Source organism: Oculina patagonica, chromosome 7, assembly GCF_052425735.1.
Source record: "Oculina patagonica isolate OP01 chromosome 7, crgOcupat, whole genome shotgun sequence".
NCBI classification, from domain to species: Eukaryota; Metazoa; Cnidaria; class Anthozoa; order Scleractinia; family Oculinidae; genus Oculina; species Oculina patagonica.
In genome coordinates this window covers 10,101,173-10,124,251 of record NC_135764.1, presented here as the reverse complement: position 1 = coordinate 10,124,251, position 23,079 = coordinate 10,101,173, and the positions used below count along the sequence as shown (strand labels likewise).

The window sequence follows — 23,079 nt, the reverse complement described above, 5'->3', positions numbered from 1 at the left end:
CGGACTGACACAAGTGTACCTGGAAGGCTGGAGTTTTGTAGAAGGTGTTTACGCTTGGTTCGCCACACTTTCTACAATTGGCTACGGTGACTATTTTCCCGGCTTGGATTTAGTGCGTCAAGCATTGCAATCTTCAAACTCAAGGATAAGCATTCTGATTATTCTTTCTGCCTCTGCTATGCCCCTTCTGGGCGGGCTTTGCGTGGTCTCCGGTGTTCTTAATTCACTCGTTGAAGCAGCCGAAGAGTTTAGAATCGCTACCAGATGTAAAAGGAAGAAACCTACAAAATTTAAAAAGGAATCTGAAAAGGAAAACTTTATTGGCGGATTTCAAAAGGAGAGTGATGATGAATTAATTTTAAACGTGATTAATTCACGTAAAAGAGCACAATCGGCTTTCTTCTGAACTGAATCGTTCACGAGTAGTTTTATCGCCTTGGAACAAACCAGTGAAAGTCGATGTGTTGTGTTATGATGTTACCAATATTTCAAATATTTTATTAAAGGATCCGAAATTTTTTCAAATAATATTTAAGAGGAGATTTGTAGAAGAATCCGACAACGTCCGGTAATGCTATGAAAAATTGTTCGCTTATCCTTTGCATGAAGGTAGTCCTTATTAAAACTAAAAACGTTATGTTGTTTTTTTCTTCAAATATTTTTATTTTTCTGAGAAAAACGAAATTTTTTGATTTGACATCTAGACTCGTCTAGACTCGATTGAGAGGGTACAAATTGGGTTGAAAATTGACCATTTTCAATCGATTCGTATGTCAAAACCATCACGCGCAGAAAAAAGTAAATACAACCGGTCTATTGCATGACTCTTCCTTGTCTAAATAAGCATAGTTTCAAGAGTTTTGGTTTAATCTAATTATTTTACGGTAAACAAAACCAGACTATTCTCACGCGAAATGAAAGTCGGTCGGTTAAGAGAATCGTCATTTTCACTATGTGCCTTATCTCAGAATTCCTTGAGATAAATATATTTCAACTGTAGAAGGATGATACTTTCAAAATATTTAAAGTTTTGTCTGGGTAAATGATTAAGCACTTGTCAAAAAATTATTCAAAATCGTACAAAAACGACACAAAATCACGCAAGCTTTCGAATGCGTGACCAAAAGTATTACCACCGTATTTGTTCTTTAAATCAATTTAGTCGCAACAATAGCAATACCAAGGCATAAATCATAATAAATATGTTCACCTTTGCTTGATTATGATATCCTGTCCCATGCAATACGTTTTTTCCTGTCATTTCTTCAATGGCTTCCCGTTCAGTTCGCATGCCGCTTGTCGAATCCGTCTGCGACTGGTGAATTTGAAGCAACCACCGATACGAGTTTAACCAAATATGTATCGTCATGATTAACAAGCCCTTTTTGTGTTACTTGATTAAGCCATATTTCAGATTATAGCCGGCAAAGCGTTTTCGATAAGCCACTTTGCAGTGCCTGTTGGCACCGTTATTATTCGAAGTGAAGTATAAATTTGCATACTTTCGAGACAAGCGTGACAGTTTTTTTATACTTAGGGGGTGGGGTGAGGAAGGGTCTTAAATTTTTAGATGAATCAAATGTTTGAAAACGTTTGGGGATGAATTGTCACAAACTAATACCGTATTTTACATGGGGATGTAAAAGAATTTCACAACGTCAAACCTGAACCCACGGGAACAAGGATACCAGTTTTCTGGAATATGACATTTGATATTTCTCTTCCTTCATCTCTATCTCCTTTAGAAGTCTTCCCTTTACTGTGATAAGCAATCTCGTGAGGAACTTTGCATGTACTGGAACTTTTTCGCCATCCAATTCCAAGCTCGGATCGATGAAAGGGACAGATAGTAAAAGCGCTAACATCCTGTTGCTTGTTAAAGATACCTGGTGTTAATGGCGAACAGGAACTTATTCTCCTTAGAGCATGCTCTAAGGAGAATAAGTTCCTGTTCGCCATTAACACCAGCAAAAGACCAGAGGGACTTCTGATTTTCTATATCCTTGTTACATGAGCAAAGGGACCTCGGTTATTAATTTACTTTTATCGCGTCGATCATACGAGCAAGGACTGCCAACTATCGTTTTAAAAGAACAAGAAACTTCCATGAGACACCAAGTGCAGCGAGAACATGTGGAGTTTCCAACAGTTCACCAGACAACTGAAGGAAAAAGCACTTTACGGGGACTGTGTTGTGCTGGTTGCTCCACAAATGGTTCGTGAGAAAAAAGAAATCATTCAAACATCTATAATCGAGTTTAGTAAATTACATTAATCTCGTCTCCTAAAAGTAAACAACGTGAATTCTCGCACACACAAGGTCAATTATTTTACTTTGTTGTTTTGGAGAATAATGAAGTACATAACTGAATTATATGGTTTTTTATAGAAGGAGCAACCAGCAATTAGTAGATTATAGACTACCACCAAACCGGAAACGAGAAGCAAACGACTTTTAGAAAGTCTAACTTTAATAGATTACACTCGTGACTCTTTCCTGACAGCGGCTTTTTGTCAATACTTTTACGGTTTTTCTCTCTTTGATTTTGAGCGTAAGCAGAACTTATAAGTAAAGTAAATCATGTAGCAAATACGAGTTTGTGACAATTCATCCCCAAACGTTTTCAAACCATTGATTCATCTAAAAATTTAAGACCCTTCCTCACCCCACCCCCTAAGTATAAAAAACTGTCACGCTTGTCTCGAAAGTATGCAAATTTATACTTCACTTCGAATAATAACGGTGCCAGCAGGCACTGCAAAGTGGCTTATCGAAAACGCTTTGCCGGCTATAACCTGAAATATGGCTTAATCAAGTAACACAAAAAGGGCTTGTTAATCATGACGATACATATTTGGTTAAACTCGTATCGGTGGTTGCTTCAAATTCACCAGTCGCAGACGGATTCGACAAGCGGCATGCGAACTGAACGGGAAGCCATTGAAGAAATGACAGGAAAAAACGTATTGCATGGGACAGGATATCATAATCAAGCAAAGGTGAACATGTTTATTATGATTTATGCCTTGGTATTGCTAGTGTTGCGACTAAATTGATTTAAAGAACAAATACGGTGGTAATACTTCTGGTCACGCATTCGAAAGCTTGCGTGATTTTGTGTCGTTTTTGTACGATTTTGAATAATTTTTTGACAAGTGCTTAATCATTTACCCAGACAAAACTTTAAATATTTTGAAAGTATCATCCTTCTACAGTTGAAATATATTTATCTCAAGGAATTCTGAGATAAGGCACATAGTGAAAATGACGATTCTCTTAACCGACCGACTTTCATTTCGCGTGAGAATAGTCTGGTTTTGTTTACCGTAAAATAATTAGATTAAACCAAAACTCTTGAAACTATGCTTATTTAGACAAGGAAGAGTCATGCAATAGACCGGTTGTATTTATTTTTTTTCTGCGCGTGATGGTTTTGACATACGAATCGATTGAAAATGGTCAATTTTCAACCCAATTTGTACCCTCTCAATCGAGTCTAGACGAGTCTAGATGTCAAATCGAAAATTTCGTTTTTCTCGGAAAAATAAAACTATTTGAAGAAAAAAATAACATAACGTTTTTAGTTTTAATAAGGACTACCTTCATGCAGAAGATGAGCGAAATCCCTGTATTTTAAGAATTGCCGCAAAAAACAATTTTTGTTCGATTCTTCTACAAACTTGCTCTTAAAGGAATTGCTTTCAAGTAATCTTTATGGATAAATTGTACGACGATAATCATTGAATTCTCCTCTATAATAATAATAATAATAGCTAATAATAATTGCTCTTCATTAAATTCCTAAGTAACAAACGTTCTCTGTCACAAACTGTAATACGAAACAGTGTATCGATGTACATGCTTAAAACTAAATTTGGGACCTGAATTGCTGAAGAAACTGAAGCTCTGAAATGATGCACCATTTCATCATTTCAGAGCTTCAGTTTCTCCCCTATGTTTTAAGAGCCCCTTATAACACTGAAAAAAATAGCTCTGGAGAGCACCACTTGACTTTCAGGGACAGAAAAAATCTCTTGTCACGATCTCTTGATCCACTTTACTGGAAATTTCTCGTCATTTCTCAGTTACAGACCTTCGTTCCATGAACAGTTTAATTCACATACTTCTTTCTCGACAACCAAAGCCGCTACTAACGTCACGCAGACGAAAAGCAACTTGAATAAGCGACCGCTGGTTGAGAATCGATCGCTTCAACTGTCATCAGTATCACAACATCTCCCTACTCGGATGATAATTTCTTTAATGAGAAAAGGCTTCCCACGACTTTCATCGCTGAAAATAATGGCTGCAAAGTTTTCAGCTAAATGAATTGATGCTATTTTGAGATTATCGCCGAAAGCAGTAGCAAAGAAGAGGCCCGGGAGAAGAGAGGAGTTATAAAACCGCGCAGTAGTATTTAAAATACCACTTGGCTGTCCTCTCCTTTATTGTCATATTTAAAGCTTAATTTCGCCTTTTTGAAACAGAGAAAAACATTGTCTTTGGATGAATCGTAGCTCTTGTCATTTTTTATATAATTTGTTTCATAATATTTGGGTTTAGTTTAGGTAACCACTTTTTCATTGTTTTAAAAATGAATAAAAATAGTGTTTAATCTATAAAATCAGTATATCTACATAATTAGAATCACTTGCACACACTAAAAAATGAACAGTCTTTCGACTGACAAACGTGTGGCCCTCGGATTATATTCCCGAGCGAATTGGGATTTAGAAGTGTTGGTTTTTTGTGGAGGAAGGAAACCCGGAGAACCCGAAGAAAAACCCTCGCAGCAAGGACGAGAACCAACAACAAATTCAACCCACCGGGTCCGGGAATCGAACCCGGGCCATATTGGTGGGAAGCGAGCGCTCTCACCACTGCGCCATCCCTGAATGAATTTTATCATCTCGTGCTGATACTATGTCTCACTTGTTTGCTGCGCTCACTCTTAAGAGACTCGAAGATAAAATTCGTATCCCTAGGATACCTGAAAACCGAGTCAGGACTCGAGCCAGGATTCTAGCCAAGACTCAAGCTAGGACAAGAGCCAGGACTTGTGCTAAGGTTCGAGCCAGGACTCGAGCCAGGATTCTAACAGCGCTTCGGTTAGCCTGCATGGGGACCGGTCCTGAGTCCTGAGCTCGAGTCCTGGCATTGACTCAAGTTCATCTCTATATCCTTCATGTTTTCTTTGGGCCGATTTATATACGTGTCTGCTTAGCTTATTACTCTAAATTGCTGTATCGTCTGGCTTAGTCAATCAGGACACTGTGATCAGATATGAATATATTTTGATTTTGTTTATTTAAAATCTAAGCTAATACAATCGAGGTTCGACTGTATTCCACATGCCATGGTCCAAAATACCTTTCTTAAAGGTTGTAAATTTTAGTTTAGTGCTTTCTGAATTAATAAGCGAGCTTCAACAAGACAAAAGATATATATATACTCACCGCGCCGCCGAAGCACTTAAAACCTGTTCTTTTAACGAAAGTGGAAATAGATGGTCCTTCCATCAAAAACGACCGAAGTACGTCGAAACCAACATGACGGGTTGCGATACGCTGCAATTTAGTTATCTCGGGGAAAGCACGATTTCAGGACTACAGCCTTCTTTGATCCCACAACATGAAGGTAAGAGGTTTGTTAATTAAATACGTTGTACGTTCAATTTATAGTGCGAAACAAGTATGCGTACATGTGTTTATTGTGATGTAATGGCCTATAGGGGGAGGCTGCGCCCTAAAGGGGTACCTTTTTCAAGCTTCAGGTATTATAAAAGGGTGAGAATTTCACAAGTTTAGTTATATGAAAAGGTAGGGACATATTCGTTCGGGTATTAAAAAGGGCCTTGAATTAAAACGGATTGAACAAACACATGTTATGGCTGAATCAATTTTATTTACATAAAAAACGTATATGAAAAGGTATATGAAAGGGGTGCTTTTTTTTAGAACCCCCTCTCCCCCCCAGGTGGGGGGCTTTATAGGTGATGGCGATGAAGTAATTATAAGAGCACACAACATGTATCCCATTTTAAAGTTTTCCTAAAGTTACTACTGTGTACACAATATTAATAAAAGGCGCCCTTGTCCGCCCAGGTTAAAAAATTGCTGGTTTTCACTGGGTATTTGACTCGAGCTATCCGTTAAAATGTTCCACACAAATATAGAAAGTTCAGTATGGAAACGCCATGTTGGAGCACGTGTGAAGGGGCAACAAGATGACCGCCGGAAATCAATGAAAACATGTGGCATTCACTTCGAATTCTACTATAAAAAAGTGGCAGATCACCTTCATGAACACGTAAACATTCACATACCGTATTTATTTTTTTTCGTATTTATTCGATTAAGCGCTTAACCTCGAATAAGCGCCCACCTCGAATAACCGCCCACCCTATAGGTAGGAAAAGTTAATAAGCGCCCAGCCTCGGATAAGCGCCCACCCCCACCCCCACCTCCCTAAAAAAACTGAAGTGCACCAAAGGAGTATTGATTATTACTGAAATTGAGACTGAAATTGACTAAGTACTACTAAGAAGACTTCCCCGAAGACCAAGATTTCTAAGTATTTTACAGAAACTTCCAATGAACAGTTAAAATTCTGCTTTGGTACATCTTTACGTTTTGTTATTATTTATTGTTTTCTTGCAGAATAAACGTACTACTTGCTAAAAATGGTGAAAATTTAATAAGCGCCCAGCCTCGAATAAGCGCCCACTCTCAAGGTCCAAAACTTTATTAAGCGCCCAGGGCGCTTAATCGAATAAATACGGTAAACACTTCAATTAAAACCTCAGCTGTTAGGATTGTTGAAAATCACACGATGAGACATCTTTTTTAGCATACGTGACAGCCTTCAGGCGGTCATTTTGATGTCATGTGGCGCAAAACTCCGAAATTCAAAATGTTATATCTAAAAGACGGCAAATGCTATCGAACTGAAAACCTCCAATAGGATATAAACTAAGGACGTCTAATAGCCAGTAAAATGGGATTTTAAATTTGATGACGTCACGTGAAAACCAAGTATTCGGACAAAAACCCAAAGGCCGTCTCAAAGACAAAAGACTGAACGTTAGCAAATTTATTCTCGTTAGAAGTTTTACACATTGTTGAAGAAACCCTCTTACAAGGTCTTATTCTTCACAATGCACTGCGTTTTTATTTCAATATAACAAGAAATGTATTTGCAGTATTTTGTAATTGGAAAAGGGCTGTTAAAGCGTCACAAGGTCCAATATCACAAAAATATCGATTTGAGCATATTGGAAAGCTAACTGGCTGATTTTTTATTGGCCCTTTCAGCGATCCACGACATTAAATCATGTGTAGCACAGAACACGCGAGGAAAATAAACATGAAAATTGCAGAACTATATTTTTTCACTGCACCTACAACACACCAAGGAGATATGTCGTCCAACGGTAACATATGTTTCACAAAGCCCCGCATTTTTGAAACGAAACCCCTCTATTTATTTGAGCTTTTTTGGTTCGCAACATGGGCTCCTGGTTCGCAATTGTGTGGTACTGGAATATTCTTATCTTATCTTCCGTGAGGAATCAGAAAAAAAAAAACATTTTAATGGGTCATTTGATTGGTTTACTGATGAAAATGTTATATTATTGCTGGCGGAATTTAAAATTGAACCCTCACGTGTAGCTGTTTGTATTTTAGAGTTAATTAAAAAAAGTCATTGCATTTTAGTTATGAAGGTACTTGCAAAAAGCTTTTTTCTTTTCATTTTTATAGAGCGTTAACATACATTTGAATCATAGTGTTCATTTACAGGGAAACTGATCGTAAGCTGGACATTTTTGGGATCTTATCCATTGTAAAATCATAAGCGACAAGTCACCCCCTTCTCATGAATATTTTAATCATACTTAAATCGCACTGTAGGGCAACTTAAAGGTATAAATCTTGCAGTCTCGTTTTTAATTAAACAGAGATTCTTGAAAATAATAATAAAAAATGCTACACGAATATTGCTGCTATTAACAGGTTTGCATATCATTCCACCGCCACTAAAGTTTAACATAAGATAAACTCAACTTGCAGCATCGTTTAACTTGCATGGCCTTGTCTATTACAAATTCAAAACGAGATCCATATTATAGATAATATGCATACGCCTTTTTAAAGACTTTTTTGTATATAAATAATTTACTATTTGTCATTTTCAAAGTGGGTATAGTGTGTTACACATGCTGTGATCCTGTACCAAACAGTAATCGCGGCGTGATTTTTCAAGCTTTAATGTCGAACTTCTCTATTGGACTTTCAGGTGAGATATTTCGGTATTATAAAAAACGTGTTGGCAATTGTAAATACATCATTCATAGAATAATCATTTTGAACAACAGCTAGGTAACTTTGCCCCTCCGAGTAAGTTCGATCTTGGACCCCATTCAAAAAAATATATATTTCGTAAAAAATGTTGTCGTTAATCATCGTGGTAGAGTATAATAATAATAAAGTATTGTTCCGTTTGTCTCACGACGTAGTGTCACTTGTGATGTGCGATCTACACTGATTACAAGTGACACTACGTCGTTAAACAAACGGAAAAATGCTTTATTATTAATATATATTTCGTACAAATAGTGGTTTGAGCAACGAAGAATGTTTAAACAAAAAACATTATTTTGCATCGTAGTTGAATTAGCTATCATTTATAATGATGTTTTCCTTATCGCCATTCCATACGACTCGAGGGCAAGATAAAAGTAAACATTTGAAACCCGATTTCTTCTAGAGGGACAGAACACTTCTCTTAAATCAGTTCAGAAATAGAACCGTTGCGCTCACGGAATCGAAAAAGCGAGAGAATGTCCAAGACTAAACAACATTTAACTAACAGTTTTTGAAACCGGGCTGGAAATCTCAGCCCGGGCAAACGGGCTGAAAAACCTCATGTAATCACGTTTTCAATTTCAGTCCGGGATAAAAGTGAGCTTGCGGATGCGCAGTGGTGGTTTTCAACGAAAGAAAATGGCGGCCACGATAATCATTCAATTTTAAAAGTGTTCAGCCCGAGCTGAAATTCTCCATGTAATAGCAACAAAATTTCAGCCTGGCAAACCGGGCTGAAATTTCAGTCAGGGCTGAAATTCGCCATAAAACCGGGCCCTAAGAGATAAATACCGAGAACGGAGGTATTAATCATTATGATATTATTCATGAGGGATCATTATAAAAAGCCTGTTTCCAGCAGGACAAAAGCTGTCTAATTAGCGGTATATCGGCTCCGACCGTAAACAACATAGTCTTTCTTTTGTTTTATTGTTGCCATTTTGCGGATTTTTAGAATGACGTGATCGTGCGCTTTTCACGGTTTCGCGATTGTGACTTGTCAAGCTTATTTGAATAACACAAGACTGTTTTTTTTTGTTGATTTGCTTTGCTCTGGCATGTGTGATGTTTGCAAGAGCGGGTTAGTGTGTTCTGTACAGCGTCCATAACGTACGAAGAAAAAACTCCTGAGAAACGGCTAGGACATTTTATGAAAAATTGAACCAACGACAGGAACATGGTTACTGTGGACAAAGCTTTTCAGCGGAACCGAGTTCCAGATAAGTTGTTAGGAAACGTTTAGGAATGCTATTTTTTCAAGAATGAGGTGCGCGTTGTTGTATTTTAACAGGATAATCAAGCAGAAGGAATTTTTAACTGAGGTAATATGCGGCGACAAATTCGACTGAGCTCAGCAAATCGCTTATGTCGATTCTGTTTTTTCTTGAATTTTATATTTCCAAAATGACTTTAGAAACAGAAGAAGGCTTTTTAATTTCAAAAGACTTACAGTTTTAGGAAAAGTAAACCTAAGAAATGTTGGGCTGCCTATATGGCTTAAATTGTTTTTTAAATTGTTGGAAATGTAGAGTTTAATTTGTCCAGACAAGGGGTTTGTTTTGGTCAGGAAAAGACAAGTAGTAGCATAGATTATTTCATGATTGATACATTTTCTTTTGTTATTCAAGAACTTTTATTTTACTTACAACCCTGTTAAATATTAACTAACTGAAAGTCCGGGGAGGGTTTGATAATGTAGCAGGGAAGAGCGGGGCTGATGATTTGAATTTATGATTATTAATGAGGGATTTATCTGTATAAATCCCTCGTTTTGGGGATTTATACAAATTAATACCTCAAACGAGGTAGACTCGAAGGTTAACCCATCGCATACTTACCGTGCCAAAAAAGTACTTTAAGCCTGTTCGTAAATAACGAAAGTGGAAATAGAGGACCCTCGCATCAAAAACGTCTGAACCAACATGACGCGTTGCGATATGCTACAATTAATATATCAACGATTTCAGGACTACCTAAACCTTCTTCTTTGATACGACAACATAAAGGTTAGAGCTGTTTTAAGGTAAAAAAGTTGCAGGTTGAACATGCGGTGCGAAAAAATCATGCATGTAGGTGTACATTGTGCTCATTTGACTTTTCTCCTTGGCTTGGTGAAAAAATATAGTTTTGTAAAGCCTGGGTTTCACTTGCGACGCAAGCACAAGCGCAAGCACGAGCGCGGTCACGCAAAAAGGACAGATTTTGATCCTTGTGCTTGTGCTTGACGCAAGCACAAGCACAAGCTTCAAAATGCAATGCGCTTGTGTTTTGCTTGAGTCGAAGCCGTTTTCACGGTGAAATAAGAGCTGTTATCCTTGCGCTTGTGTTTGCGTTTGTGCTTGCGTCGCTAGTGAAAACCAGGTTTTACAGAACTATATTTGTTCACCAAGGAGAAAAGTCGTCCCATGGTATATGTCTCAAAAACCCCCCGCATTTTCGACGCGACATCCCCGTATTTATTTTTGCTATTTTGGACGGTTCGGTTGCTATTTTGTGTGGCAGTTGATTATTTTCTCACTTTTCGTGAGGAAAACGAAAAAAAAAATGGATCTTCTAAATGGTTAACGGATGGAAATATTAATTTATTGTAGGCGGAATTTTAAATCGAACCCTTGCGTGCAGCTGTTTGCATTTTGGAGTTAATGAGTTAGTCATGAAGGCACCTGCAAACGGCTACTTTCTTTTAACGTTAATATACATTTAAAATCATGGTGTTTATTCACAGTAAAACTGCTCGTAAGCTACCTTATTACATGAAATTTTCGCGACACTTTAATTTCGCGATTTTCGCGATTTTAAAAATATCGCGAAATTAAAGTGACGCGAAAAATAAGTGTCGCGAACATAACATGACGCGAAAATTAGGTGACCGTCATTGTGTCCATTATTTAGAAAGGATGAATTTATTACTTGAATACCGTTTAGGTAGTTCATATATAAATCGCTGCTTCCTTCAATGTCCGAGCAATACTTCTTTGGTACATAACTTAAAAAATCTCACTAGCTTGAATGTTCTTTGTGATGTATCCATTCTCACCTTGTCTCTACTGGTACCTTTTATAAATAGTGGCCGTCGGAAATGTGCGTTTTACAATTACGAAGACATCAGTGCCTCTTGAAATAAGGAATCTTGTGCAGCACCTGATCTCAGATTGTCAAAATATAATCAAACGTTAAACCTTTATTGGTAAAATCGCGAAATTAAAGTGATTCTGGATAGGACATTTTCGCAAGATCGCAAAATTTAAGTGTCGCGAAATATTTGATCTCCGAAATCGCGAAATAAACGTGTCGCGAAAATTCATGTAATAAGGTAGGTATTTTTGGTGTCTTATCCATTGTGAAATTATAAGCGACAAGTTACCCCCTTCTCCTAACTATTTAAATCAAACTTCAAAGATTTAATGAAGATATTTTTGTATTTTCATTCGCACTGTACACTGCTGTAGGACATTTTAAAGTTATAAATCTTGCACTCTCTTTTTTAATTTAACAGAGGTACTTGAAAAAAAAAAATGCCAGACAGATATTTCTGCCATTAACAGGGTTGCATATCAATCCACTGGCATTGTTTTATTTTAAGGTAAGCTCAACTTTTAAGATCGTTCAGTTGGCATGGTTTTGTCTTATTACAAATTCAAGACGAGATCCATATTATAGATAATATGCACACGCCTTTTCAATACGTTTTTGTATCTAAATAATTTAATACTTGTCGTCTTGAAAGTAAGTATAGTGAGATACACACGCTGAGAAGCTGAACCAAACAGTAATTGCGGCGTGATTTTTAAAGTTTTAAATCGCAGTTCTATGCCGGACTTTAAGGTGAGAAATTGCGTTTATGGTAAGAAAACGTGTTGACCAATTTTGAGTACGTCATAAAATAATCATTTTGAATAACACGTAGGAAACTTTGCCCCTTCGACTGAGTAGTGTTTTATCAGAAAGTTCTACCTTGAAATCCATTAAAGAAAAATATCATTCTAATAGTGGTATGAGCACCTCTTAAACATATAAATAGCATAGCAACACAGCTTTAAAATCTCCCAAAGGAACGAACGGAATATGAAATAGCTTTCTATTATGCTGGTGTTTTCCTCATCACCATTTCATCCATTTCATACGACTTGAGGGATAATTATTAGAAATTAAAAACCGTTATATCTCCAACAGCGGTCGGGCATTTCTTTTAAATCAATTCAGAACTGGCTTTGTATAATTAAGTCAGACATAAACAAATAGGGCCATTGCCAGGAATCGAAAATGAGCGGGCAAATTTCGAAAATCTGTCGACCAAGACTAAACACTTTTAAATTATAGACGCATGGCGCTTACAATGACTCGGGTAGATTTAATGCACATGCGGCAACCATGTGTTTAAAATCACGAAACCAGACGCAATCGAACCAATCGAACATAATCGAACACAGTCGAACTCGATCGGGTTCGATTTTGTTCGGAATCTTTCTTTTCAGAACCAATCAAAATCAATTTTTATTTGAATGGAATAAATATAAAAACGTCCAAATATCGAAATGAACGGTCAATGTTTAGTAAAATATATTTGGTAGAAGAGAACAAAGCGACGGTAAAACTGAGCTGAAATGCACTATTGTTTACATTTCTATATTAGAAGGAAGGATATGGTTTCTGCCCTGCTTTTCAACGTTACACTCAAACAGAAGTTGCACCATTTCATTCACAGCGCCACTGGCAGTTGTGTTCAATACGTGAAGAACACACATTTGGCAAAATTTCTCCCAACCACGTGGCAGACTGGTGTGCCTGTGGCTATTGTACAGACAATCGTCCTATCCCGGGGTATGGCGAATCGCCAAAAAAAGATTAGGGGAACGGTACACCGTAAAATATGTACGCAGTATAGACTAACAGGAGTTCGGTAATCGAACGTTCGATTGAGTTCGATTGTTGGTTGTTAGGTAATCGAACGATTGAGTTCGATTGATCACTGTTCGGTAACTCGAACGTTCGATTAAGTTCGATTGACCAAATTTTATTGTGAGTTCGACTATGTTCGATTACCGAACCCAATCGAACGATTGGTGTTCGATTAAGTTCGATTACCGAACGTTCGATTGGATACCCCGGGCTATATGTACAAAAGCGATCGCGATCATCACGAAACGAGACGCAACGTTTCCCGCAGATTTGAGGTATTTATTGTAACAGATAGACATAATAAGATAACCGTAAACCATGTTCATTACATGCAGAACTCGCTAATCTTCGTAAAATTTGAGATATATTAATTGGACTTTTCAGTGATATAAATAAAGCGAGAACAGCAACAAGTTAATTACGAAGTAGATCCGAGAATCGGGGCGAATTTTATCCAAATATTACAACCCTTGTTATTGCGTATAAGATTAAATTTAGAAATACAGTTAACAATAAATACAAGCGAAAATAATGAACGACGTTTCGGTGACATCCTGTCACCATTTTCACCATTTTTCTCTTTCGCATATGAATTTTAACTTGAAAATGGTGCCAGGATGTCACCGAAACGTCATTCGTTATTTTCTATTGTATTTCTTGTTATTGCTATTCTTTAATTAACATTTTTTTTTTTTTTTTTTTTTTTTTTTTTTTTTTTTTTTTTTTTTTTTAGCGCCTCGGGGGGGCCTGGATAGGCGCTATAAAAATATATTTATTATTATTATTATTATTATTATTATTATTCCCAATTTTAATTCAGCACGTAGCTGGCTTTCGTTTTTCCATAAGTAACCACATGCGGCAACTATATGTAAAAAAGCGATCGCGATCATCACAAAACGAGACGCAACGTTTCCCGCAGATTTGAGGTATTTCCTGTAACAGCTAGACAAAATAAGATAACCGTAAACCATGTTCATTACATGCAGTACTCGCGAATCTTCGTAAAATTTGAGATATATTAACTGGAATTTCTAGTGAAATAAATTAAGCAAGAACAGCAACAAGTTAATCAGTACGAAGTAGATCCGAGAATCAGGGCGATTTTTATTAACATAATATGTGAATAAAAATCGCCCTGATTCTCGGATCTACGCTGTTAACTTGTTGCTGCTCTGCTAATTTATTTCACTAGAAATTCCAGTTAATATATCTCAAATTTACGAAGATTCGCAATCATTGTTATTGCTATTCTTTAATTAACATTCTTACTTTTTATTCAGCACGTAGCTGGCTATCTTTTTTCCATTTGTAAAGGATTTGTCGTGCAAAGCAGAAAATGATTTCGCTAGCCGTTACAGAATCATAATAGGCCAAGAAAGCCTTAGGCAACAACAGGCATTAGAAGAAACCAATAAACCGGTGTTCTACGACCAACGTCAGTACCCTGTATCTGAATAGCTCTGCTTCTCATCATATCTGTTTTAAGAAATTTTGCGTGGGATTTGTTGGAAGTGGAACAATCATCATTTACTTATTTAAATATTTGGTGCAGTTTTGTTGAAAGGTGACTTTTACTTGTCACGTTTGGGGCTGAACTGAATTTCATTCTGATAACTACAATATAAGTTGTCATACTTAAAGATTTTTCGGATCACGATTTAAAATCGCTTCACACTATCTATTCTGTGATAGATTGTGATTAATTAGCGCTTCACCGGCGGTGGTAAAAAATGGCGACAGTTCACTCGCTTTTTGTGATGTTTTAGAAGGGAATTTGAAAAGTTTAGTTAAAAACGCAGTTAATAAAAAAGAAAAAAAGCTACGGCCATATAACAAAATAACTTGAATTTATTGATAATAAGAATAGCCGGAAAAGAAATGTTTTATGAATTCATCGTTGTACACCTTATCCCCCCAGACCCTGTCAGAGAACAACTAGAAACCAAAACAAAATGAATAAAAAAACCCCGTTTGACGAGCACTCTTTCTTATTTGACAGGGGCGTAACATGGCAACGAAGGTGCTTCTTAAAAGGAGTTTGTGGAGAACGTTTCTATTCGCTGCTTACAGTATGTTTGGTTCGTGGCTTTTCTACTATATTGAGAGGACGCCCATTACCTACAAAGAGATGTCAGCTAACATGCTTGACGAACTGAAACAAAAGTACAACATGAGCATGAATCACTCCGACTTCACGGCATTTGCCAATGACGCCTATAAGGCTGTTAAGGTTGGAAGAAAAGTGGAATGGACATTTCTGAACACTACCTCCTACGTGTTTACAATTTTGACAACAATAGGTAAGATGTGTTGTCAATAATAAAGATGGTAGATAGTGAAGATGAATTTTTCATCAATGACACTTGCGCTTGATGATTTTGAATTGCTGATCCTAGCAGAATGCAGGACGCGTGTCACATATCAACCTAGTAAATTTCCCAGCTCACCACGAGTCCCTCGAAGGTCAGTTGGTTAGAGCGCCCAACATGTATCTGGGAGGCCATGGGTTTGATTCCCATCGGGGATTTAGAATTTTTCTTTGCCCCATGCTCGTGTCATTGTTGAAAAATCCATCTTAGTTACTAGGTAAGATGTAGCAACCTGAAACAATGTTTTTCGTGAAACGCTTCTTTACCTGCACAAATTTGCATGGGCGAGTTTGTTTTAGCATTCCCACCTTTTTTTTATTTTCCCCTTCTACAAAGGTTTTCCTAGGAGCTCATTTGCTTCTTTCCTCTCCTAAATACCATAAAAGCTCTATACAGCTCGTTGTTAGATCACGACAATCATTTGGACAAAAGGAACCACGGAATTTTAATCTTTTATACTTATCCATGCACCAAATTGACTCAGTTTATTGTTAGTTTGCGTGAAAGTATGTTGCTTTTAAAAACGTTTGGAAGTCCACTATATTGCTTTTATATTGCGCTAACTGAGGTATGGATCAAATGCCCATAAAAAAGTTGGGAAGTTAGGTGGAGAGAGCTTGCCCCGCACTGAAGGTGTAAAGAATAAAGAATGAGGCTTGCAACTAGACTCTCAACAAGAACATTGAGAAGCTTGAGAAGCTTAAAATCGGGCGCTTTGCCTTGAAAGGCAGGGTTCAGTACAGCAGAAACCACGAAGCAGTTACTTAAGTAGCACTCAGTCCGACTGTGTTTGTGTAAGTCACAGGGCTTGCATGAGCTGTATTAGTGTGCATAATATAATATCTAGAACGTTGTCGAGATTGCATTATTACTTAATGACATGATGGTTTCAATTTATAAATGTATCTCACACAATACAAATAAACGATTGAAGTAGACGACTAGACAATGTAAAGTTTTAAGACTTAGCAAAGTGCAGTGTATTGGTAATACTGTAAGGTGCGGTTTCACCTGAAGGTCGTGTGCTTTTCGGTATTTTCCAGGCATTGCACTTTGATGGGACAGTACTACAACCGTTTACCCGGGAACTACTATTGTCAAGAAAATGATCACAACTTGTTGATGAATGATTGAACATTTGTTTCATACCATTACTGTAATAGCAATTGATGAAGGCTTTTAGTCCTGAACCAAAGTATAAGGACTGGGAAATACTGAAACCCATTATCAGCCACCTTAAACGGAAATATCTTGTTGGTGTTTCAAGGAATCCAAGGAAACTTCACTCATCCCATGTATCTATGTATTGCGGTATTTTGTAATTTTTTTAGTGATTTTTGGGGATGTTTGGCAGGTGATAGTTTTTTTACAAGAATTAGTAAAATTTAGACAACTAAGAAATATTGAAAATTTAATGTGAATTTAACATTGGAATTTGAAGTTAGAAATTGGCAGACGGACACCAAACAGCCCCGTGACATCCTGGAGTGTTTTTGCATGGGGGTCAACTGTGTAATGATGTTTCCATTTTTTTCTTCAATCCCCACTGATAAAGAACTGTTGTTGGTGTTATGTTGGTGTTATCACATGTCAAGCCTTTAACAAGGTATGAAAGAACACAAGGATTTAAATCATTCTGGTGCTCAATTTTTGCGTAACTAAAATTAATGTTACTCAAATTCCTGATGGATTCTGTCTTAAACTGTTACGAGCTTAGTATTTCCAAATTATTGCATGTCAATGAATGTAAGGCAAGACAAGACATGCCTTGGTTCTTATGTAATTCTCTTAAAAACACATAAGATATTGACTATAATTTTGTCTGTGCTATGGCAATTCACAGTGGGGTGGTCTTGATGTGTCTTTAACTTGTAGACTGGACTGGACTAGTAAAACGCGGACTTGTAAAACGCCTCTAGACACTTCGAATTCCTTGGCCACAATCATCTTACGGCTCTCTTCAATACATAATGTCTCAAAAAAACAGTAAACTCAGAAAAAAGTCAGAAGCAAATAAGGTCGAAAGACCGAATTTGAACATATAACGGCAAATGTTCTAATGTCACGAACGTAGGAGTCGTGTAGGCCCGTCACCCGTCACTGGTGAGGAATGGCTACCGAGTAGACGCGACTTTAAAGCTCCTCGGGTTTCTTGAAATTTATCGCTCAAATTATCCTAGCCTATGGACAGCCCTTCACTATCTGGTAAAAGAAAAGTCAGTTTGATTTCACCTAACGGGGTTAAGTCTTCTCCGGAGGAAAAAAGGACACGAGAAGAAGAATTCGGCGAAGTTAGTGAGAACGACGAAGTGCTCACCGCTCTTGACATGGCTGGAGACTTAGCCACGAAGATGGACTTGGCGTTATCTAAGTTGGAGAAACTTGATACAATTGAAAAACGCCTGGACAGCGTGATTGCCTCTATCTCCAGCATCGAAGAAACTGTCGGCCGTCTCGATAAAGACGTTTCAACTTTGAAGAAGAAGACCAGTAAGACCGAGAAGAGGGTCAGCGAACTCGAGGAAGGTGCAAAATTTAATGAAACAGAACTTTCTGACATCAAGCGCGACACTAAGAAAGCCCAGTTCGATACCGAAGAACTAAGAAAGCAAGTTTTGTATCTGGAGGCCTATAGTAGGCGAGAGAATTTGAAGTTTGCTGGAATACAGGAAAATATTCCTGAAGGTCAACAGACGGAAAACACTAAAGAGTTGGTATACGAGTTCCTGGAGAAAGAACTAAAAATTGCCAATCCGCGAGACCGTATTGAATTTCAGAGAATTCACCGGCTGGGGAAGCCGAGTTGGAAGGGTCCGCGACTCATCATCGCCAGATTTTTGAGGTTCAGCGACCGGGAAGAAGTTTTGAGTCAAGCCCGCGCGAATCAGGGATTGAAAGAGAAAGATTTGTATGTGTACGATGACCTGCCAAAAGATCTATAAGACCTGAGGAAGAAGCAAGTAGCAAAGTTAAAACAAGCAAAGAAGAATGGTTTCTCTGCTCGCTTCAGCAAGTCACAACCGGACAAACTTTTTGTAAATGGTAAATATATTGCTCCGGACGATCCTATTTCATAGATTTTCTGACTTTACTGTGTTTTGTTTTCCTTTCTGCTATGGCAATTTCTTAATTTTGTCAGAAACAATTTTTGTTTCAATTCAAATTAGATAGCACCTAATAGAACACACCTCGTAAAATGATAATGTTAATTAATAGGCTAGGCGAAATATTTCTTTTGTAAATAAGAAGCCACCTCGATGGAGCATACCATCTAGCACGCCACTCGGTAAGAGTGATAGGATGCCCACACATCGCGCTTTGGGGCTGTTGGTGAGTAGAATGTCCAAGTATATTATATGTGTTTTTTTGTGTTGTAATTACTTTTTGAATCTTTATTTATGTTCCTCCCTTTGGGGATTATTTGTTGACTTTGACCTTGTTATTTTAACTCGAAATGCGCATAGGTATGTTCCCTTTTGCCTTTACTCACTTATAATGTTCTCAGTCGTTGCCACTCTATTCTATTGTATTATTGTCAAAACTTCGAAGCGGCGGAGGTAGATTTTAAGATGGTTTCTTTGAATGCTCGAGGGATTCGTAACTTTTATAAGCGAAAATCAATTTTTACTTGGATTGAAAAACAAAAAGCAGATATTGCGTTCCTACAAGAAACGTACAGCACACCGGAAGTTGTCAACGAATGGAAATTTCAGTACAGAGGACAAATGTTTTACTCTCACGGCTCTAACCATAGTAGAGGAGTTCTTGTACTTATTAGTGAGACACTGACTTCAATTTGATCTAATATGTTTGAAAGAAGATATTAACGGCCGTTTTGTCGCTATACAAGCTCTTATTCAGGAAGCGCCCTTCTTATTGCTTAATTTATTCGCGCCTACAAAATGCTCAGAGCAATGCGACTTTTTCGAAATAATATAATCAGTTCTGGAAGATATGAATACAGATTCCAGTTACAATATCATATTGGGTGGTGATTTTAACGTTCATTTTAATTCGGCTCTCGATAATCTAGGAGGAAGGATATATGGTTGCCAAATCTTCAGTCCAAAACATTAAAGAACTCATGCTCGCACATGATCTGGTCGATATATGGCGACTACAAAACCCCGAAACCAAGCAATTCACTTGGTCTCAAAAAAACCCTCCCATCAAGCGTCGCCTAGACTACTGGCTTATAAGTGACTCTATTCAAGATTACATCTCTAAAACTAATATTATTCCTGCAATTAAGTCAGACCATTCAGCCATAATCCTTAATCTAAACAGCTTCAAAGATCGTCCTTTTGGGCCATCGTACTGGAAATTCAACTCCAGTCTTCTCAACGATGAGGAATAAGTTAGTATGATAACATCACAATATCCTATTTGGCTTGCTGAATTTGCGGATGTCATTGACAAACGTGTCTTATGGGACCTAATTAAGTACAGAATAAGTCAAGTAACAATTCGCTATAGTAAGAGTAAAAGCAAAAAACGTAAAGCTCGCTTGGCTGAAGCAGAAGAAAAAGTAAAAAATTGTGAAATGAAGTATACCGCATCGCCTTCTGAAGATACCTCTGCAGAATTAGAGCGGTCGAAACAGGAATATGAGTCTCTTTATGACTATATTATTCAGGGTAGAATCATTCGATCTAAAGCAACCTGGTACGAGAAAGGGGAAAAAAATTCTAAATTCTTTCTTAATCTTGAGAGCAATAGAAGTGGTAAAACTTGTGTTCGCCGACTGTTCGATAGTCAAGGGAAAATAATAGTCAATTCGCAGCTTATATTGGACGAACTTAGAAGCTTTTATCAAAATTTGTACAGAAATCAAGATTACCAAGATATTGACGACATTTATGCTGATTTTTTTAATAATACAACTTTGCCGAAAGTGATGGAAGACACAAAATTGCTCTGTGAAGGTGTACTGTCCACTCAAGAATGTTACAATGCTCTGCAAACTTTTTCTAACGGCAAGTCACCTGGAAATGATGGGCTAACCGCAGAGTTTTATAAAACTTTCTGGGATATCCTAGGGCAACAGTTGACCGACACATTAAACTATTCATACCTGCACGGGGAACTCTCAAACACTCAAAAACAGGCCATAATAAAACTGATAGAAAAGAAAGAAAGGGACAGGAGATATATAAAGAACTGGAGACCAATTTCACTGTTGAATGTTGAAGTCAAAATTGCCTCTAGAGCTATTGCTTTACGCCTTGAAAAGGTTCTACCGGATATAATCAGCACTGACCAATATGCTTATATAAAAGGCAGAACAATATTCGATGCCGCTCGAACCATTGATGATATAATGGAATATACCAAACTTACGAAAACTTCTGGTATTATGACTGCCTTCGATTTCGAAAAAGCTTTTGACTCGATTAGCTGGGCTTTTTTGATTAGAACCTTGGAATCTTTTGGTTTAAGAGACATCCCATCTTTTAAAATACTGTTAGATACCCTTGAGAGATTTGGAACCTGTTCTGGGTTGAAGCTAAATAACGATAAGACGGAAGCTCTCTGGCTCGGTGACAATTCCAATAAGGGTCAACTACCTAATATAGACGAAGACAAAGTTAACAAACCTATGAAAATCTTAGGTATTTACTTTACTTACGACTGGCGTAAGAAACAGGAACTCAATTTTGATGCAATTTTAACATCTCTAAGCAAGACCTTAAACAGTTGGCAATGGAGAAATATTTCTCTGTACGGAAAAATTGAAATAGTCAAAACGTTTGCTATTCCAAAATTTATGTTTCGAGCATCTATAATTCCTTTAAACAAAGATATCTTAAAGCAAGCAAACTCTATAATATATAAATTTGTTTGGAATAGCAAGGACAAAATTAAGCGCTTAGCCTTAATAAGCGATTACGAATGTGGAGGCCTACGAATGCCTCATATAGAATCAATGATCAATACCCAACGTATCCTTTGTCTCAAAAAGTACGTTGAGAAATACCCTAGCCCATGGAAACACTTCCTCACCTATATCTTAAAAAACCAGGGCGGAAAATTCATCATGCATTGCAATTTTAGTGTGACGGACTTACCAAGGGACTTACCTAAATTATATCTTGAATGCTTCGCTGCTTGGTGTAAGTTAGCACACAACAATATATTAACTAAGAAGCACGTTCTCAGCGAAATCATATGGAATAATCGTTTTTTTGAGAATCAACAAAGAGACGGTCTTCAGTGAAACATTGGTTTCTAAAGGTATTCTCTGTATTGGCGATATCCTATCAGCGCAAGGCAAGCTTCAGCCATGGCTGTTTTTTAAAAATAAAGGGCTCGTGTTGAATGACTACCTACTATTGCTTGGCATTCATAATTCTTTCCCCGCCCCTTGGAAAAACGTCTTAAAGTCATCTGATTCAACTCTAACTTGGCAAAGCATCGACCCAAAAGATCTGGATCACAATATATATATAGATGGCGAAAATGTGAAACTAGAACAACTAACCACGAAAAAACTTTACTGGACACTGGTAACAAATATTCAAGCTCCCCCGTCTGCTCAACAAAAATTCAACAATTTATTTAACGGCCATGCCCTTGACTGGAAAAAAATTTACATGGTTCCACACAAGGCAACCATAGACACAAAAACAAGAAGTTTCCAATATAAATTACTCAATCGCATTGTTTATACCAACAAATCTCTGTTTAAGATGAAATTAGTCGATTCTCCTATGTGTACTTTTTGCAATCTCTTAGAGGAATCCCTCGAGCATCTCTTTTGTAACTGCAACTGTAGCAAAGAATTTTGGATGTCTGTTGTTTCTTGGCTAAATGGTGTAGGGATAAATTTAGATCTGCTAAATGAATGTGATATTCTTTTTGGTCTGTTACAAACAAGATCACACTGGCTTCTGCTTAATCACATTATCATTATGGGAAAACAAGTAATATATCAAAGTCGTCTCAAAAAATCTAAACCTTTACTAACTCATTTAAAAACCAAAATAAAAAGTATAGAAAGAATTGAATGCAACATTGCCATAAGAAACAATAGACAAGAAATACATAACAAAAAGTGGCACCCTCTAGAGAACATCAATTTAACTTAAATTGAAAACAGAAGGAGAACATCAATCTTCAGTTCATTTTTTTTTTAGTTATTCATTTATTTATTTATTTTTTTTATCTACCTATTTACTTTTTCTATTTATTTATTTATTCTTTTCATCACCTGGAATACAGTCTCCGACTTTGTGTAAATGTAAATGTAACATAGTAGTTAACGTAGTAACGTCCATGTAAGTAAGTTTTGTAAATGTATTTGTATTTATGTACCCATATGTAAGTCTAAGTAAGTTAATGTAAGCTTTATGTAAGTGTGTGTAAATAAATAAAAGAGCTATATATATATATATATATATATATAAAAAAAAAACCTTTATTTACCACATACTGCCCCCAAATT

General features: G+C 37.1%; 2 protein-coding genes across 3 annotated transcripts in view; both read left to right on the top strand.

Annotated features, from left to right (window-relative positions):
* LOC144660722 (two pore potassium channel protein sup-9-like) overlaps positions 1-514 on the top strand; it is a 6,116-nt gene extending 5,602 nt beyond the window's left edge. The window contains exon 3 of the mRNA XM_078521451.1: positions 1-514. This exon is cut by the window's left edge and continues 241 nt beyond it. Coding sequence (XP_078377577.1) covers positions 1-406 — 406 coding nt within the window. The 3' untranslated portion in view covers positions 407-514.
* An 11,177-nt stretch (positions 515-11,691) lies between these two features.
* Positions 11,692-23,079, top strand: part of LOC144660721 (two pore potassium channel protein sup-9-like) — a 17,622-nt gene continuing 6,234 nt past the window's right edge. Inside the window, exons 1-2 of one of the 2 annotated variants that reach the window (XM_078521450.1) lie at positions 11,692-11,947; positions 15,266-15,566. In XM_078521450.1, the coding sequence (XP_078377576.1) occupies positions 15,275-15,566 (292 nt within the window). In that variant the 5' untranslated portion in view covers positions 11,692-11,947; positions 15,266-15,274. The other variant, XM_078521449.1, reaches the window with a different exon arrangement.